The 13,793-nt window shown below is 42.1% G+C and overlaps 3 protein-coding genes across 15 annotated transcripts in view; 2 read left to right on the plus strand and 1 right to left on the minus strand.

Annotated features, from left to right (window-relative positions):
• The first annotated feature begins 1,608 nt into the window (after positions 1-1,608).
• On the plus strand, positions 1,609-7,165 carry LOC139780889 (uncharacterized). The gene is made up of 4 exons (XM_071719621.1): positions 1,609-3,915; positions 4,334-4,701; positions 5,307-5,591; positions 6,357-7,165. Exons 2-4 carry the CDS (start codon positions 4,363-4,365, stop codon positions 6,609-6,611), a joined length of 879 nt encoding a protein of 292 aa, XP_071575722.1. The 5' UTR covers positions 1,609-3,915; positions 4,334-4,362; the 3' UTR covers positions 6,612-7,165.
• Positions 6,924-10,339, minus strand: Wkd (TBC1 domain family member whacked). Of its 3 annotated transcripts, none has more exons than XM_071719617.1 (5): positions 10,173-10,339; positions 8,994-9,159; positions 8,331-8,898; positions 7,818-8,087; positions 6,924-7,534 (listed from the first exon to the last, which is right to left on the minus strand). In XM_071719617.1, exons 2-5 carry the CDS (start codon positions 9,140-9,142, stop codon positions 7,430-7,432), a joined length of 1,092 nt encoding a protein of 363 aa, XP_071575718.1. In that variant the 5' UTR covers positions 9,143-9,159; positions 10,173-10,339; the 3' UTR covers positions 6,924-7,429. The 3 variants fall into 3 exon arrangements, with proteins under 3 accessions (XP_071575718.1, XP_071575721.1, XP_071575720.1); XM_071719620.1 differs by lacking the exon at positions 10,173-10,339 and adding an exon at positions 9,827-10,130; XM_071719619.1 differs by lacking the exon at positions 10,173-10,339 and adding an exon at positions 9,674-9,820.
• A 591-nt stretch (positions 10,340-10,930) lies between these two features.
• The window catches only part of Msn (serine/threonine-protein kinase msn), a 28,506-nt gene continuing 25,643 nt past the window's right edge, over positions 10,931-13,793 (plus strand). For 8 of the 11 annotated variants that reach the window (XM_071719605.1, XM_071719607.1, XM_071719610.1 and 5 more), the window contains exon 1: positions 10,931-12,273. In XM_071719605.1, coding sequence (XP_071575706.1) covers positions 12,208-12,273 — 66 coding nt within the window. In that variant the 5' untranslated portion in view covers positions 10,931-12,207. The remainder of the gene's footprint in view (positions 12,274-13,793) is intronic. The other 3 variants (XM_071719613.1, XM_071719615.1, XM_071719616.1) reach the window with 2 other exon arrangements.

Consider the following 13,793-nt stretch of genomic DNA (forward strand, 5'->3'; position numbering starts at 1 on the left):
CCTATTTATAAAATGTATGTGATATATATTAACATATAATGTATGTAATTTCCTACTTTGCCACTTTGGAAAACATGCCACTTACAAAATGCAATGCTTTATTCTACCAAAGCATCGACAGATGACCCTAACGGTCGCATTCATCATTACTAATAATTAAGCAACGGTTCATTGCCTGTAATAAAGCACTGCATGTACAAGTGCGCTTTATTTAGGCGAACCGCAGTTATTTGCACGATACTTCCAAGAATTTTATTCAGAGGATTCTCAAGAATGTTAAAATTTACATTAACATTCTATGTACTTTTAATAATGACCAAACAAATGCAATGGCGAATTGGGTTATTTATATTACTGTTATCGTCTTTAATTAATTTTTCTAAAAGTTTGTTAGACTAACTCTATTTGATAAAAAAAATAAAGATTTATCTAAAAAAAAAATAGAAATAATTCTTAAAAAATTGAGTGAAAGAATTTATTTTTAACTTTAATAAATGTATTAAGAAATAATTACAAAACGAATGATACACTAATCTATAAAGAAATATAAATTAAAAAAGGATAATACCAATGTAAAGAAATATAGGTAATTAAAAAAGCATTGTATGTGAGACAAGAATTTATTTATGAATTTAATAAATACACTAAGAATACCTAATAGAAAAAAAGTTATACTTAAATCTAAAAAAGTTAAAGCTGATTCATAATTTTAAATTTAATATTCATATTGAATTTCATTACACAGACAAATTATTTTCTTGTTTTTTATTAATTATCTTCTAATTAATTAATTTTTTTACGCTAACGTTCCGAGATAAACATACACTACCCGATTCGTTCCATAACAACTTACGGAAAGAATCAGGAGACGTATAACACGATACGTACTACGTATCGTGTTCGTCGAGTGTATCAGGATTTCTAGTCCACGGAGACGGAAGGTCCTTTCCTATAATAATAATCACGGATAATCAACGGGCATCTGTCACTTAACGGCTTGCATCGGTCGATCGACGAACCGCGATTCCGCACTGTGAATGCCGTTTCATTATTTCGTTAGCGCTTCCAGCGTGATTCTTCCTTTTTATGGCAAATAAATTGCGGCAAATATTAAAACCGACACAATTCTATTGAATTCAGATTTCAATCGCGATAAACACGCGAAAGAATTATGCTCCGTATTTATCCGGAACGATTAGAATGCGATAACCATGCATCAAAATTTCGTCTCTTTTCAAATTTCTCCCTATTTGCCAGCATCAGTGATTAAATTCAGCCAAGTTATATTACATCGATTTCGATCCTTTCGTCGATTCGCGCTGTTACAGTAGCTACACAGGAGTTTGTCATGGTTTCCTTTTATCCGGTGTAACGAACTGAAATATTTTGCCCGACACGGCCGATGAAGATTCGTAGGGCAAATCAGGTTGCCGACATACATTCGAAATTCCGAAAGTAAATTCGTCCCGTCTGCTCGCGTTGGAACGGAATTGGTGGGATGTCTCGGGAATTAAAACATCCTTCGCGCCTCGATCTTAATTATGCTGTAGCGGCACAAAGATAAATCATTACGTCTAAGACGCGCTCGCATCTGCAAGTGATTGTCTGTTGCAACGAATTGAAAATGTGCGAATTGTTCATAGTGTTGAAGTTCGGAGCAATTCCTCGAGTGAAAATTTACAAAATTATTATTTATTTCATGTCGAATGTTAATTTTTATTTTAGTGACAAATTAAATTTCGAATTTGAAATGTCCGCCAGCAGATAAGATCTTGAAAAGAATTTGATATCCAAGATAATCGAGTATTCCTGTTTATTTTCTTCCTTTGCATCTCAATCTATCGCGGAAATCTTATTGCCACACTTCGTCGGAAGATTTCATCCTTCGAGGTAAAGATCATCATTTCTTACTTTACAGAGGAAGCTCGAAATAAACGTCTCGCCGTAGGCAAAATCACCTCTTTTAAACGTCCTTTTAAAATTTAGCTTCCTTCGCGATGATGATACGTCAGAAAATGGTACTTTATGAGACGGTAATTCGGCACGAAGCATCTCTCGCTGAATTAGGGGCACATGTCAAGGCTATAATTGTCTCGAGCTAAACGATCATCACCGTCTCGGATCTCACGTACGCAAATATAGATCCTATCAAAAATTCATTCCGGCGATTATGCGCTCTGCGTCAAACGATGACCATCGAATGCGAACCGTCACGGATCATACGATTCAGGTCCCGAGGGTTTTGGGTACATCCGTTATATTGCCCGCATATATACGCACGCCAAGCCGAATAAGATACTGGTTTCACGACATCGAGATACAATAAGTTATATGTATTCGTAAGTGGGTCATTTTAATCGAAGGTGATCGAAGGGACTCGATTCAATAGGAACAGGATTCGAGTCAAGGGATTCAATCATGCACATGCAACTCTGAGCCGCAATTCCGGCAAACAAATACTGAAATAAAAGGATTAAAAGTTTGTTCTATAAAATAAACGATGTCTCCTGCGTAACACGGACGAATTCGAAGAAGTTGAGAGGAATTTAATCTATAAATTTTTTTGTCCTTGAAAAGAAATTAATCGAACAGATGTCTTTTTCTGTTCTTTTTTATTCTTTACATACTATTATAATAATCACATTAATTTTTCGTTCTAAATACTTTCCCTACAGTAAAGAAAATTAAATGCTCAATGTGAAATAAAACAGTATTTTAAAATACCTTAATAATTCTTGTCATTAAAAAATTAAATTATACAATTACATGCAAAAATTGTAGATTCAATTTTTCCTCGGAGAATAATTCAAATATATAGTAGATAACGTTAATTTCTCAAAAAATAATTAATAATCTTTCAATAAGTTCTTGAATTTGGAGATCGGAAAAATTCATGATTCTGAGGGATAAACTTGAATCATCGATTTCTTTCAACGGACCTATGGAAAATGTACAACAGAATTTTTAAGACCAAATATTGTTAGAGATGTAAGATTCGATTCAAGGCCAATACGAGCCTGAAGCTTCAGCCTTGGCTTTAAACGGAACTTTGCTTCGCCAGTAAATAGCTGGCCTAAGGTCGAGTAAAAATCATTGCTTCATAAATTTGTCCATAAACCGATTATTTTCTCCTTGATTGACTACACGCTCGTTTATTCCGGCCGAATTGTGCGTTTAGTAGCCGGAATATGGAGTGTCCATCGTCCGTCCGCGAGGATTCGAACACGCACGTGGGGGGGAATATGTACCGGTATGAAGGAAGTTAATTCAGTGCGTTCGCGATAGTACCTTCGTGAACGAGCGCGACGATCCACCTCGATCGGACACGCGAGAGAGTTTCCCGACGTGCGTAAAGACGTGCGTCCGCATCCGCGAGAGGAGAGGCATCACCGTGCGCGTGATTTATTCGAGCCGCGACACGGGTCGATTTATTTAACCCTTTGATTATCGCGGGCGGCTGTGAGCACATCCGCGAGCGAGGGGCGGCTGGTCGTCGGATAATTGTCTCCCTTTCGTGTAAATTAATTGTAAATTGATTCGCCGTTGGCGACATTCTCGCCGCTTATTCTCTCTTTCTTTCTCAAGAGAAACCTGATCCTCCTGCGTGCATGTCTTCGAATATTATCTCGTCTTAATTAAAGCGATTTAATTTCAAAATGATGTAACACTTTCATCGTGTAACGTCGTAACTTGTGCAACCGTCTGACTTCCCGCATCGTATCCGGTTTTCTCTCGATCTCATCATCGCTCGGAAGCCGACGAGATGATACGCGATATTGAAGGACATTGTTTTTTCATATCTTGCGAAATATACGCGTAAATTTATAAAGGTCGATTTATCGACGCCCGGAAGTGAAAATGTGTTTCGGCTGCGTTATCGATAACGCGGAGATTAGAAGATATTCTAATAAACACGTAAGAATCTTTCTTTCTTTCTATACACCAATATTTTGGTATGATAACAAGCATAAATATTTATAATAATCGATTAACAATTAATTTCTAATTACTTCAATAAAGTTTCGAGAAGAATACTTGAATACAATGTGCACGCGTACTGTAGCGTTTCTCGCTGAAATTTAAAAATAATTAAGAAAATAAGAAGTATAATTTAGAAAAATTTCATTAAATAAAATATTCTAGACAATTTATTACTTTTAAATATTTACATGCGAAGATATATGATATAAATTTACACGTTCTAAATGCTTCGTGGTACGTAAGTGTACATGTGTGTAAGAAAAGTACGGTAAAGTGGAATGAAGTAAAATAAACGACAAAGAGAGAACCGTGTTAATTGACTGCTGAATCAGACGATTCTTTCCTTCGATAGGTGCTAAGACTCCGCATAAGCGATTCGTCATGAATTTATCAAAGCCGTCGCGGCTCGCCGCGATAATATCGTTGATCATTGTCAACGCACGATCGTGCGGCGCCGAATCGAGCGGCGAGTATCTTCAGAAGGTGATGATCGAGCTCCAGGAATTAAATGTGGCGTCTAATGGCTTGACGATGCACGACCGGTTGTCGTCGACGAACCTGGGCTATCGGCAGGCGGGCTATCACGATCTCGGCCAGGTCAACAGGTATCGCAAGGTCAGCGCCGACAACGTCCCTCAGGATGTGCAGAAGCCGATCGCGGGTGTGCCTGCCGAACACGTGGCTCACTCCGCCGCGAACAGTATAGCGGAATATTACGCGGTACGTACCTACAATTTAAATAAATCTATATTAACGAAAAAGAAAAAAGAATAAATTGGAAGAGATTTCTTTTTTCGTGGAGATTTATCTTGCGAAATTATGCACCTTTAATCTTAGACTGGAAAACGTGATAATTCTTTCTCGTTTCTTTCTATCCCTTTTTACTCGTTTTAATTCTTTAAATTGTTAACTTCTCCAATTCCAATCTCTTTCTTCATTTAATTGTTTCAATTTTTGGTACCCTGAAAATTTGACGATTCTTTATAGTTGCTTTTTATCCTTTCCATTTGATTAAATTCTTCAAAATGTCAATTCCTCCAATTTTAATCTCTTTCTCAGTTTTGTTATTAATCTTTGGGAATAAGCTGGAAAGCTAATAATTCTTTCTATCCCTTCTTACTTATTTTTAATTCTTCGATAGTCGATTCTTTCAATTTCCATTTTTTTTTCTCACCTTAATCGTTGATCTACTGATCTAGAAACTCGATAATTGCCCTTTCTATATCTCTTTCCCCATCCATTTTAATTCTTCAAGATATCACTTTGTCTAATTCCCAATTTCTTTAATTGCCAAGGCGGGCGAATGATACTCGTAAATTTTCCAGGTACGCGACCCCGTCCCCGCGGCCAGTTACCCGAAGATGAAGCAGCCGGAGCCGCTGGCGTTCACGCGAGCGGAGCTGGCCGCGTTATACAAAAAGGCCTTGGAAAAAGGGTCAGCGATCAGCGTGGCGTCGTTGACGCAGGCTCTCAATGCCGTGAACGGCAATGGTAACACGCCGCCCCAGGCGGGTCATCCGCAGCTACCGGTTAAACCGATGTACAACTATTACTTCTTCCCGCTGAAGAGTTTCGCGTCCGAGCTGCAGAGGGATCACCAGGCCGCGGCGGTAAGCGAAAGTCACGAGATCCGTTGCACCGTCCGTTAGGCGCCGAGCCGCCGATTTTTCTCCGGAGATCCGGTGTAACCACATTTCGCGCAAGGATATCGCTGGATATTCGCCAACTAATTTTATGCCGAAACGCCGACGCGCAAGAACAACTTGCGCAAGCTTGTGTAACGCCGAGACGTTCCTTACATTTTCACATGTGTATAGTAGATACTTGGAATATACGCACGAAAAATTATGTGGATAAATTTAAAAAGTCTGTAATGCAGCATGGATACAAATTTTGACGTGTCCTCTGCATTACATAATTATATTTCGGTTTTATTAACAAATAATGAATGCCGTGCCAGTCATCGGCCTACCAAACTCAAAATATGCATCAAACTCGTAAGAAATAACATTTATAATTCTGTAAATATAATTAATATTGAAATAATAGTCTAAAGTGATAAATATACTAAGTATGATAATTTTGCATAATTCAATTATATTACATAGTTTATTGAGATGTGGATATAATAGTAAAAATTTCATTCCGGCGTCGCTGGAGGACAAGCGAATTAGGTCCGGCATTCAATGTGTTAATTGTATGTAATCTCTGATATTGATTGGAAAAAAAAACTTCAATTTACATTATCCTATAGGATCTTTTGTAGGATAATTTTGTAGGATTTATCCTATATTCTAATATAATTTTGATTCTATTGTCATATTGAATATAAAATAGATAGCCAATAAACGTATGTGATTCGCATTACTTTACAGATTGTTCCAGTGTATGCGGCTACGGAAAACACAGAGAGCACTCAGAAGCAGATTATGAATCCGCTCTTCATGGCGATCGGCTCATTCATTAGCATGGCGCTTCTGTTCATGATGGGCGTGTTGTTTTTACCGAAACTGCCTCACTTTGAACTTTTCAACGCGCGAGTAGCTGACAACGATGACTTTCTAACGACTTTTGTGATGAATGCCATAGACGGGCGAAGTCGCTGGCAGAACTTTAGCACTGCCAGCTGAGAGAACGTAATGTAAAAGTACCCAATTCTTTCATTAAAGATTGAAAATACCTGTGAATGTATATACCGCAATGTACGTAAAATATTTGGACTGCAATCGATAGAAGGAAAGACGTACGCTATTAATTGCAAAAGGGATATTTAGTATATATATATATATATATATATATATATATATATATGAAATAAGTGTATTATAAATATCATTGTAGGAACTCTTTCTCTTTTATGCTATTATAAATATTACAAGTACAAGCTGCTTAATCTAAAGTTAGATTCATTCGATCAGTAAGGATTAATATAAGATCGGCAGTAACGAAAGATAATATTTATTTAGTATAACATTATCATATACTATATACTTTTATTTTAAAAATGCGGTAAATTTTTGTACATAAATATCGATAGTATTAACCATGAATGATGATCAACTAGAAATATATGAGAAAATACCATTAAATAGTACTATGTGAACCTACAAATGTGTTGTGCACCTTTTTTATAATACACGTACTAATAATGAAGGCTAATAATGAAGGAAGTAGAGATAAATAATGCACTCCGGCTGCTCGGGGAATGTGGACATGTGTACTATGTATGTGTGCACGAAGTATATGGAAAACCACTTTCTATTTTGAGAGTGTACGTATCTATCCGCTTTTCGTCAAGTCCCTCGACTTCGTAATATGAAAGACTTCTAAGCATACAAACCGCGGAATCTGTACAGTATCAGAAGAACGGAAAGGAAGGCACACGTTGGGACGCTACATGTTAAAATGTATAATTTCGCCCCATATCTTCGTCTACTTAAATCATCAGTCAAGTTCGATTGGCAGTTTCCTTCTCCGCCGCCGCCTTCCGTTTCAACATTTGCCTCTGATGCTCGTATTCGAAATCCTCTTCGCTCAAATTCAACCTCTGAATCTGTAATATTAAGTTATAAATATATAATAATATTTTTGTGATCTTATTTATAAAATACAAAAGCACAACTTGAAATTTTTATAATTTAAATTTTTTAATTTAAAAAAATTTTTTTAAATAAAAATTGTTGAAAAACATGAAACTATATTTATAAATTTAAATAAATTTACTAATTTTATATAATTTTTAAATTTAACTTAACTAGATCATAGTTTAGTCTTATTATACAATACTACTTGATTAATTTATTTTGTAACATTAATATTTACATTAAAGTGTTTACCTGATAAACCAAGGCCTCCTCCTCCATGATATGTTGAGGTGGGTTTCTTAGAACTTGGAGGGTTTCGTATGTCGTTGGACAACGTTTTGTAAAGGAAGAGCGACCTAGACTACCTTTCAATAGCACCAGGCCTACTTTGAAGATCACTTTCACACCCTCGCAAAGGAACATATCCCATATGCGCAAGATACTCTCCCACGGCAATGTTCGCGTGTAAACGCACAGGAACCATTCCGTCATATATAAGATCGGTTCCATTTTTTGTTTTTTCTAAAATAATAAATATCCGATTAATTAAATCCCTATCTAATTTATGATCAGTCTATAAAGGACGTCGCACCTAAAAAATTCATATCATCTACATTTTTCAAGAAACAAAAATTATATTAATTGCTTTTGTCTTCAGAAATTCAACGTATGATTAAAATTCATTTATATTTCTAGAATAAAGCTTTTCTAAAATGTGCGATATAGCTACATCGAAAGTTTGCATGAGGATTCGTGTATACTAACTAGATGTTTGTACGCAACGGGAGAGACTCTCTTCAGAAGAGCGAACAGGATGTCACCATCGCGCAGCAACGTTTCCATGCCCTGACTGTAGTAGCCAATGAGATACTTGTCGCATATCGCCACGAGGCACCAGAATGCCTGAACCGCCGGCATGTGCATCAGCAAAAACGCGGCGATGGGCGCTTGAGCCTGGCAGTAGCCTACTTTGCTATTCAGAATGGAGTACGCCTTGAGAACTTGGAACAGTTCCTGCTGCCCAGGCGCGTTGTCAACAAACATCTCGTGGTGCGGAAACTGACGATGGAGATCCTTCTTGATGTCCTCTATATACTTAGGGTCGCCAGGCCGTTTGATCAACTCCTCATACAAATTTGGATTTTCATTCATCAGAAGTTGACCGCCGCACAAGTTCAGCCAGGCACGCAGTCTCACGGAGGGTGGTATACCCTTGCGGCACCTCTCGCGGACCTTACGGTAATTCGTGGTCATAAAGAGGCTCCAGTTGTTCAGCATCTGTATCCATTTTCTCTCCCTTCGCAGGATTACATCGGGCGGTATGGCCTGCTTCCTATCCCACAAAGTTATTGCATTCAAATAAAATTTAATTTCATTTGAAATAGCTATTCTGTTGAAATGTTATCACGTTAAAGAGGGCTGAATTACCTCTCCGGACTGTATTGCGAACCGCCCAGGAATCCATGGCGATCAGGTACGGTGGAGATCACCGAGCCTTGGCATATACTACTGGCCTCCGACTCTGTTTCCCCATTCAACTCCTCCTCGTCGTTGCGCGATACAACCGAGGCAGCCATAGCATCTTTCTACTCCTCTGAAAAATATTGCTCGTGATACAATACAAACAATACATATATAAAATATATAAGATATAAATACAAACGCCAATATATCAATAAATTTTAAAAGATGTACAAGACTAGTATAATTTAAACAATACGTATCTATATAAAATAAATACAAACGCCAATATATTAATAAATTTTTAAGATATAAAAAACTAGAAGTTTATCCTAAATCAAGTGCATAAAAAACAACATAAAATTTAACATAAAAAATAACATACAATTGCACCTTCTTGAATATACAAATTACATCATTATCAAGCGTTAATTTTTAACGCAGAAGCATATAGAGGGTGGCATTAAAGCGTCAAGCCGGAATAAAATAGAACTCGCATATGTGACGTGACGTTTCGAAACGTGAGACTTCACATATACAATCCAAATATAGCACGTACGGCTCGCGCACGGAACGTACGACGTACGACGTTCCGACAGACAGCGCAAGTAACACGTCGGGATGGTTCCGTTATCCGATTATCTCACCATTTGCCATCTATCGAGCTCCGCGCACGCAAAATAAACATCCGCCGAGGAGAATGTATCTCGCGTTGCTTCATCGCGCGCGAGTAGCCGCGCGCCGTAGCACCGTATCGCACGTCGCACGTATCTGACGTATCGCAAACGCCTACTTCGTACCAATTGACAGAGATCACGGTAATCAAGAATCCACGCGGAGAGGCTCCAGCCCTATTTCCCGTCTCATAAACAGCGCAGGAAGCGGCGGCGATGGTAGGACGACGGTACGCCGTACGGTTCCACGGCCCGCCCGCCGCAGCAATTACACCTTCGCGTTATCGGGGGGTAGGATGGAGGGGGAGAAAAGGGAGAAACGGGATTTTTCTCTTCCCCGATTTTCGGATTGACGAAAGAGGAAAAAAAATACGTGAGCGCGACACGATCGTTCGGCGAGACGAGCGTTCAGCTGCGAAAATTGCGGACGCGCGTTTCGTGGGGCGTGTCCCCTCGCGTCGCGAACACTTACCGTGAATTTTCGCCGAATCTGACATTTCGAGGTATCACGGACGCGTCCGCACGGCTCGCTTCACTGTTGTGTACATACACGGAACTCGCGTGCGCGCACGCGCACACAGCCGCTACGCGCTACGCCTCGCGCGAGGGGAGCGCGTCAGCGCGTAGGTAGATAAGTAGATAATTGTGCGTATGGATGAGAGTGATGAGACCATGAGACGACGATGTCGACTGTACCGTTCGCGTCTCCCCGCGCGGCGCTTCCTACGGCCGGTAATTTACTCGCAAGATATATAAATATGTGTAAATTCCAATCAATAACTTATAGCTTTTGTGATTTTTCTATTATAAGAGCAGAATTTGCATATGTCTCTTGCGAATGAACTCGAGGATCGAGCCCCAAAGATTGAGAATCGCGAAGGGGAGACTGGAATTCGACCAATTGGAATAAAGGGAACTAAACTATGAAATCTCTCTCTCTTATCCGGTTGATCGAGATCTAATCTTTATATTTATTCGAACGATGATCTCTGATTAAACTTGGAAATTATAAGTTTCGTTTTTATTAATTTAAAGTTAGATAAGCAATAGAGCTTATCGATAATTTATAACATAATTGAATCTCGGTTTCTTTTCCTATACCGATAGATGTCGCGGTAATACGCATTATTTGCCGAGCTTACCATCTTGCGCACGCGCGCGCGTACATACGCGTGCGTATGTGCGCTCGTAATAAGGGCGGCGGCGTAGCATATACGTATGCAACATGTAGTATGTAGTATGTAGTCAGTCAACGCGTATACATCTCAAATATACATCGCGGTGTGCTCCATCGCCATGTTGGCTTAGCCCAGCGGTTGACGTCAGCGGGCGCGTTAGCGGTGTGCAATCGCGCGAACGACGAGCGCTTCGAAAGACAGAAAGAGAGAAAAAGAGGCGTGCGCGAGCCCGGCGCGGCGCAAAACGGTGCAGTCGCTGGCAGTCGACGCAGTCGTCGACGGACGAGAAAGACGTTGACGTGGTAGACGCGGTAAATGTGTGGGTTCGCCTCGGCTCGTCTCGGCTCGTCTCGGCCCCGAATTCTCCCGCATCCGCTATGACGATATCGGTATAAGCCAGCGACGTCTCGCGGGTCTCGCGTCTCCGTCTTCTCCGGCGTCTTACGAAGTTACTTACGGGAAAGAGAGAGCGCGCGATATATCGAACTCGGCCCGACTCGGCGCACCCTTCGCGTCGCGTGCGAGAAAAAAAGCCGCGAGAGAGGGAGGAAGGGCGGGCGGGAAGCGGGAAGCGGGAAGGAGAGAGAAGAAAGAGAGAGGGAACGAAACGAGTGATGGAGGCGCGACGCTGTCCGGTTTGACCGCTAGACGGCCTCCTCCGGCGTATCCTCCGCTCTCCTCGGCTCCGACAGGCTCCTCCGGAGCTGTCCGTCCGCATACCGCTCACCGCAGTCCGCTTCGCTTCTCAGTGTGTTCCGCGCGCGCCATGTGCCGCACCGTCGTCGCCGCTCCGCGTGCGTCTCCGCCCTGCAGATCGTCGTCGCGCGTACCGCCGCCGCCGCCGTCGCCGCGGTTCGATAAGCCGTTCGCGTAGCCGTCGCCGTCGCCGTTCGCTTCGGGCTCGGCCAGGACAACCCTCTGCTCCCCTGGAGTCGGGTGATGCTCCCCGCGTGTCTTTGTAGTGCTGGTGCGACCGAGTGAAGGCAGCGGAGCCGCGAGAAGAACGCGTCTTCGGCTCCTTTCCTTTCTCCGCCCTTGTATTTTCGTCCGGCTCGCGAGCGGCGAGCCGTGGGAGAAGATAGCGCGAGGGAAGAAGGGAGAGAAAAAGAGAGAGAGAGAGAGAGAGAGAAAAAAAGATAAAGAAGGAGAAAGGATACTGTAGCAGCGAGGGAAGAGAGCAAGAGCGACGACATTCTGCTGGACGGCAGAATCGTTCGAACGGTGTTCTCGGTGTAATCGGTGAGCTCCAACGAGCGAGCGAAGAGGAGTGAGACAGAGAGAGAGAGAGAGAGAAAGATACTGCGGGGGGAGCGCGAGTGGCGTATCAAGATGGCGCATAATTTGGCACCGAGCGTTAACTGCTCGCTCGACGACATTGACCTGAACGCTCTGAAGGTACGTATAGACGCGAGAATTATTCTCCCTCGCCTTCCTTTCCTCCTTCGCCTCCTTTTCGTCGCCGCCGCGGACCGCGACGGCCGCTTTCCGGACACCGCCTGGTCCGGTGTCACGCGCGTGTCTCGCACCATTGGTGATTAACCTCGCGAGAACCGACGACGACGATGACGAGGAGGAGGAGGAGGAGGAGGAGAAGGAGAAGGAGGAACTGACGTTCGCCTTGAATCCATCTCTCTCTATCTTTCGATTATTGTAGGTTTCCGAGGCGCATTACTACGTCGAAAAAGTCGAGCGATGCTCCGTTTGACGCATCGTTGACAGTCGCTGTTGTTGCCGGAGTCGCGGACGTCGCCGACCTTTCCCCCCCGGGTTCTCCCCTCTCCCCGCGAACGGACACGTACCTGACATACCTGCGTAGCGCGCAATCAACGTCCCCCGCGCGCGGGGGCTCTCGCGCGCGAGAGGACCGAGGAATCGCGTCTCGCCGTTCGAAACCGCGACACGCGCGTCCGAGACCCATCGTGTCTCCGCTCTGGCAACGCTGTTAAGTTGACACTGTTGACAGTCTGATGAACGTCACGCGAGATTGAATCTGTCGCCGAGAACGCAGGCTCTTTTTGTTTCCTTCACGTCTCCGTCCCCTTGCTCCGCCATTCTAAAAAAAAAAAAAAAAACGGTCGAATACGAGGGAGAGAATCGAGAGAGAATCGATCCGGGGATGTCCGTTGTTGTCATTAAGAATGCACGAGCGAGGGAAACTTTATAAACCTATCGTAGTCAGGTAGAAAAAAATAAGCTTCAGCTCGATCCCCCGAAGAGAAGAAGAGGAAAGATCGGACGTTCGCCCTGAGAATGAATGCCCATCGGTTGCAGTTTACACCGAAATACTCTCGTTTACCGCTCGCGCGATCGCCGCGCTCTGTTTCCTCGTATTTTTCTACATCTGTGCAATCTAACGTCACGTATCAGCTTTTAAGATGGCTGACCGTCGGATTTTCCTGTCGGATTTTCGTCGCCGAGACGACTTTCAGGCACCTCGTCTCGTTTCGGATCTTCTTGAGAAAGATTTCTGTTCTAGGAGCGTTATTTTATTCGTGGCGGATCAAATTTTATCGAGTTGTCAAGAAATAAGCGGCGAGGTTCACGCGAGAATAGGTCCGTTCCTCGCGGCTGCGTTTTTCCCGGTTTTTCCCTTTTATTTCCTCTTTTCTTCAACGTCTAATTATGCACCTGTTTTATTCTAAATGCAGGCGGGATAACGTAAAGCGACTGTAAAAAAAAAAACGACCTAGTATAACCGGAAGCTCGCGGCAACATTTTCTATTTATATTTAATATCGATCCGCAGGCCGTCTCGTTCGAGCTGAAAATGCGTTCTTTACTCTCCTCACCTCGCCAAAAGATCATTCTCTTTTTTTTTTTCATTCTGATTTTATTTCATTTCACCCGATTCCCCTCCAGAAAGTTTAGGAAATGTTTAATCGCTCTCTCGCGGACGATAATAGGAGAAATTAACGT

This window comes from Temnothorax nylanderi, unplaced genomic scaffold (assembly GCF_030848795.1).
Source record: "Temnothorax nylanderi isolate EJ_2023f unplaced genomic scaffold, tnyl_v1.0 TNYL_tig0303_pilon, whole genome shotgun sequence".
In the NCBI taxonomy this organism is placed as follows: Eukaryota; Metazoa; Arthropoda; class Insecta; order Hymenoptera; family Formicidae; genus Temnothorax; species Temnothorax nylanderi.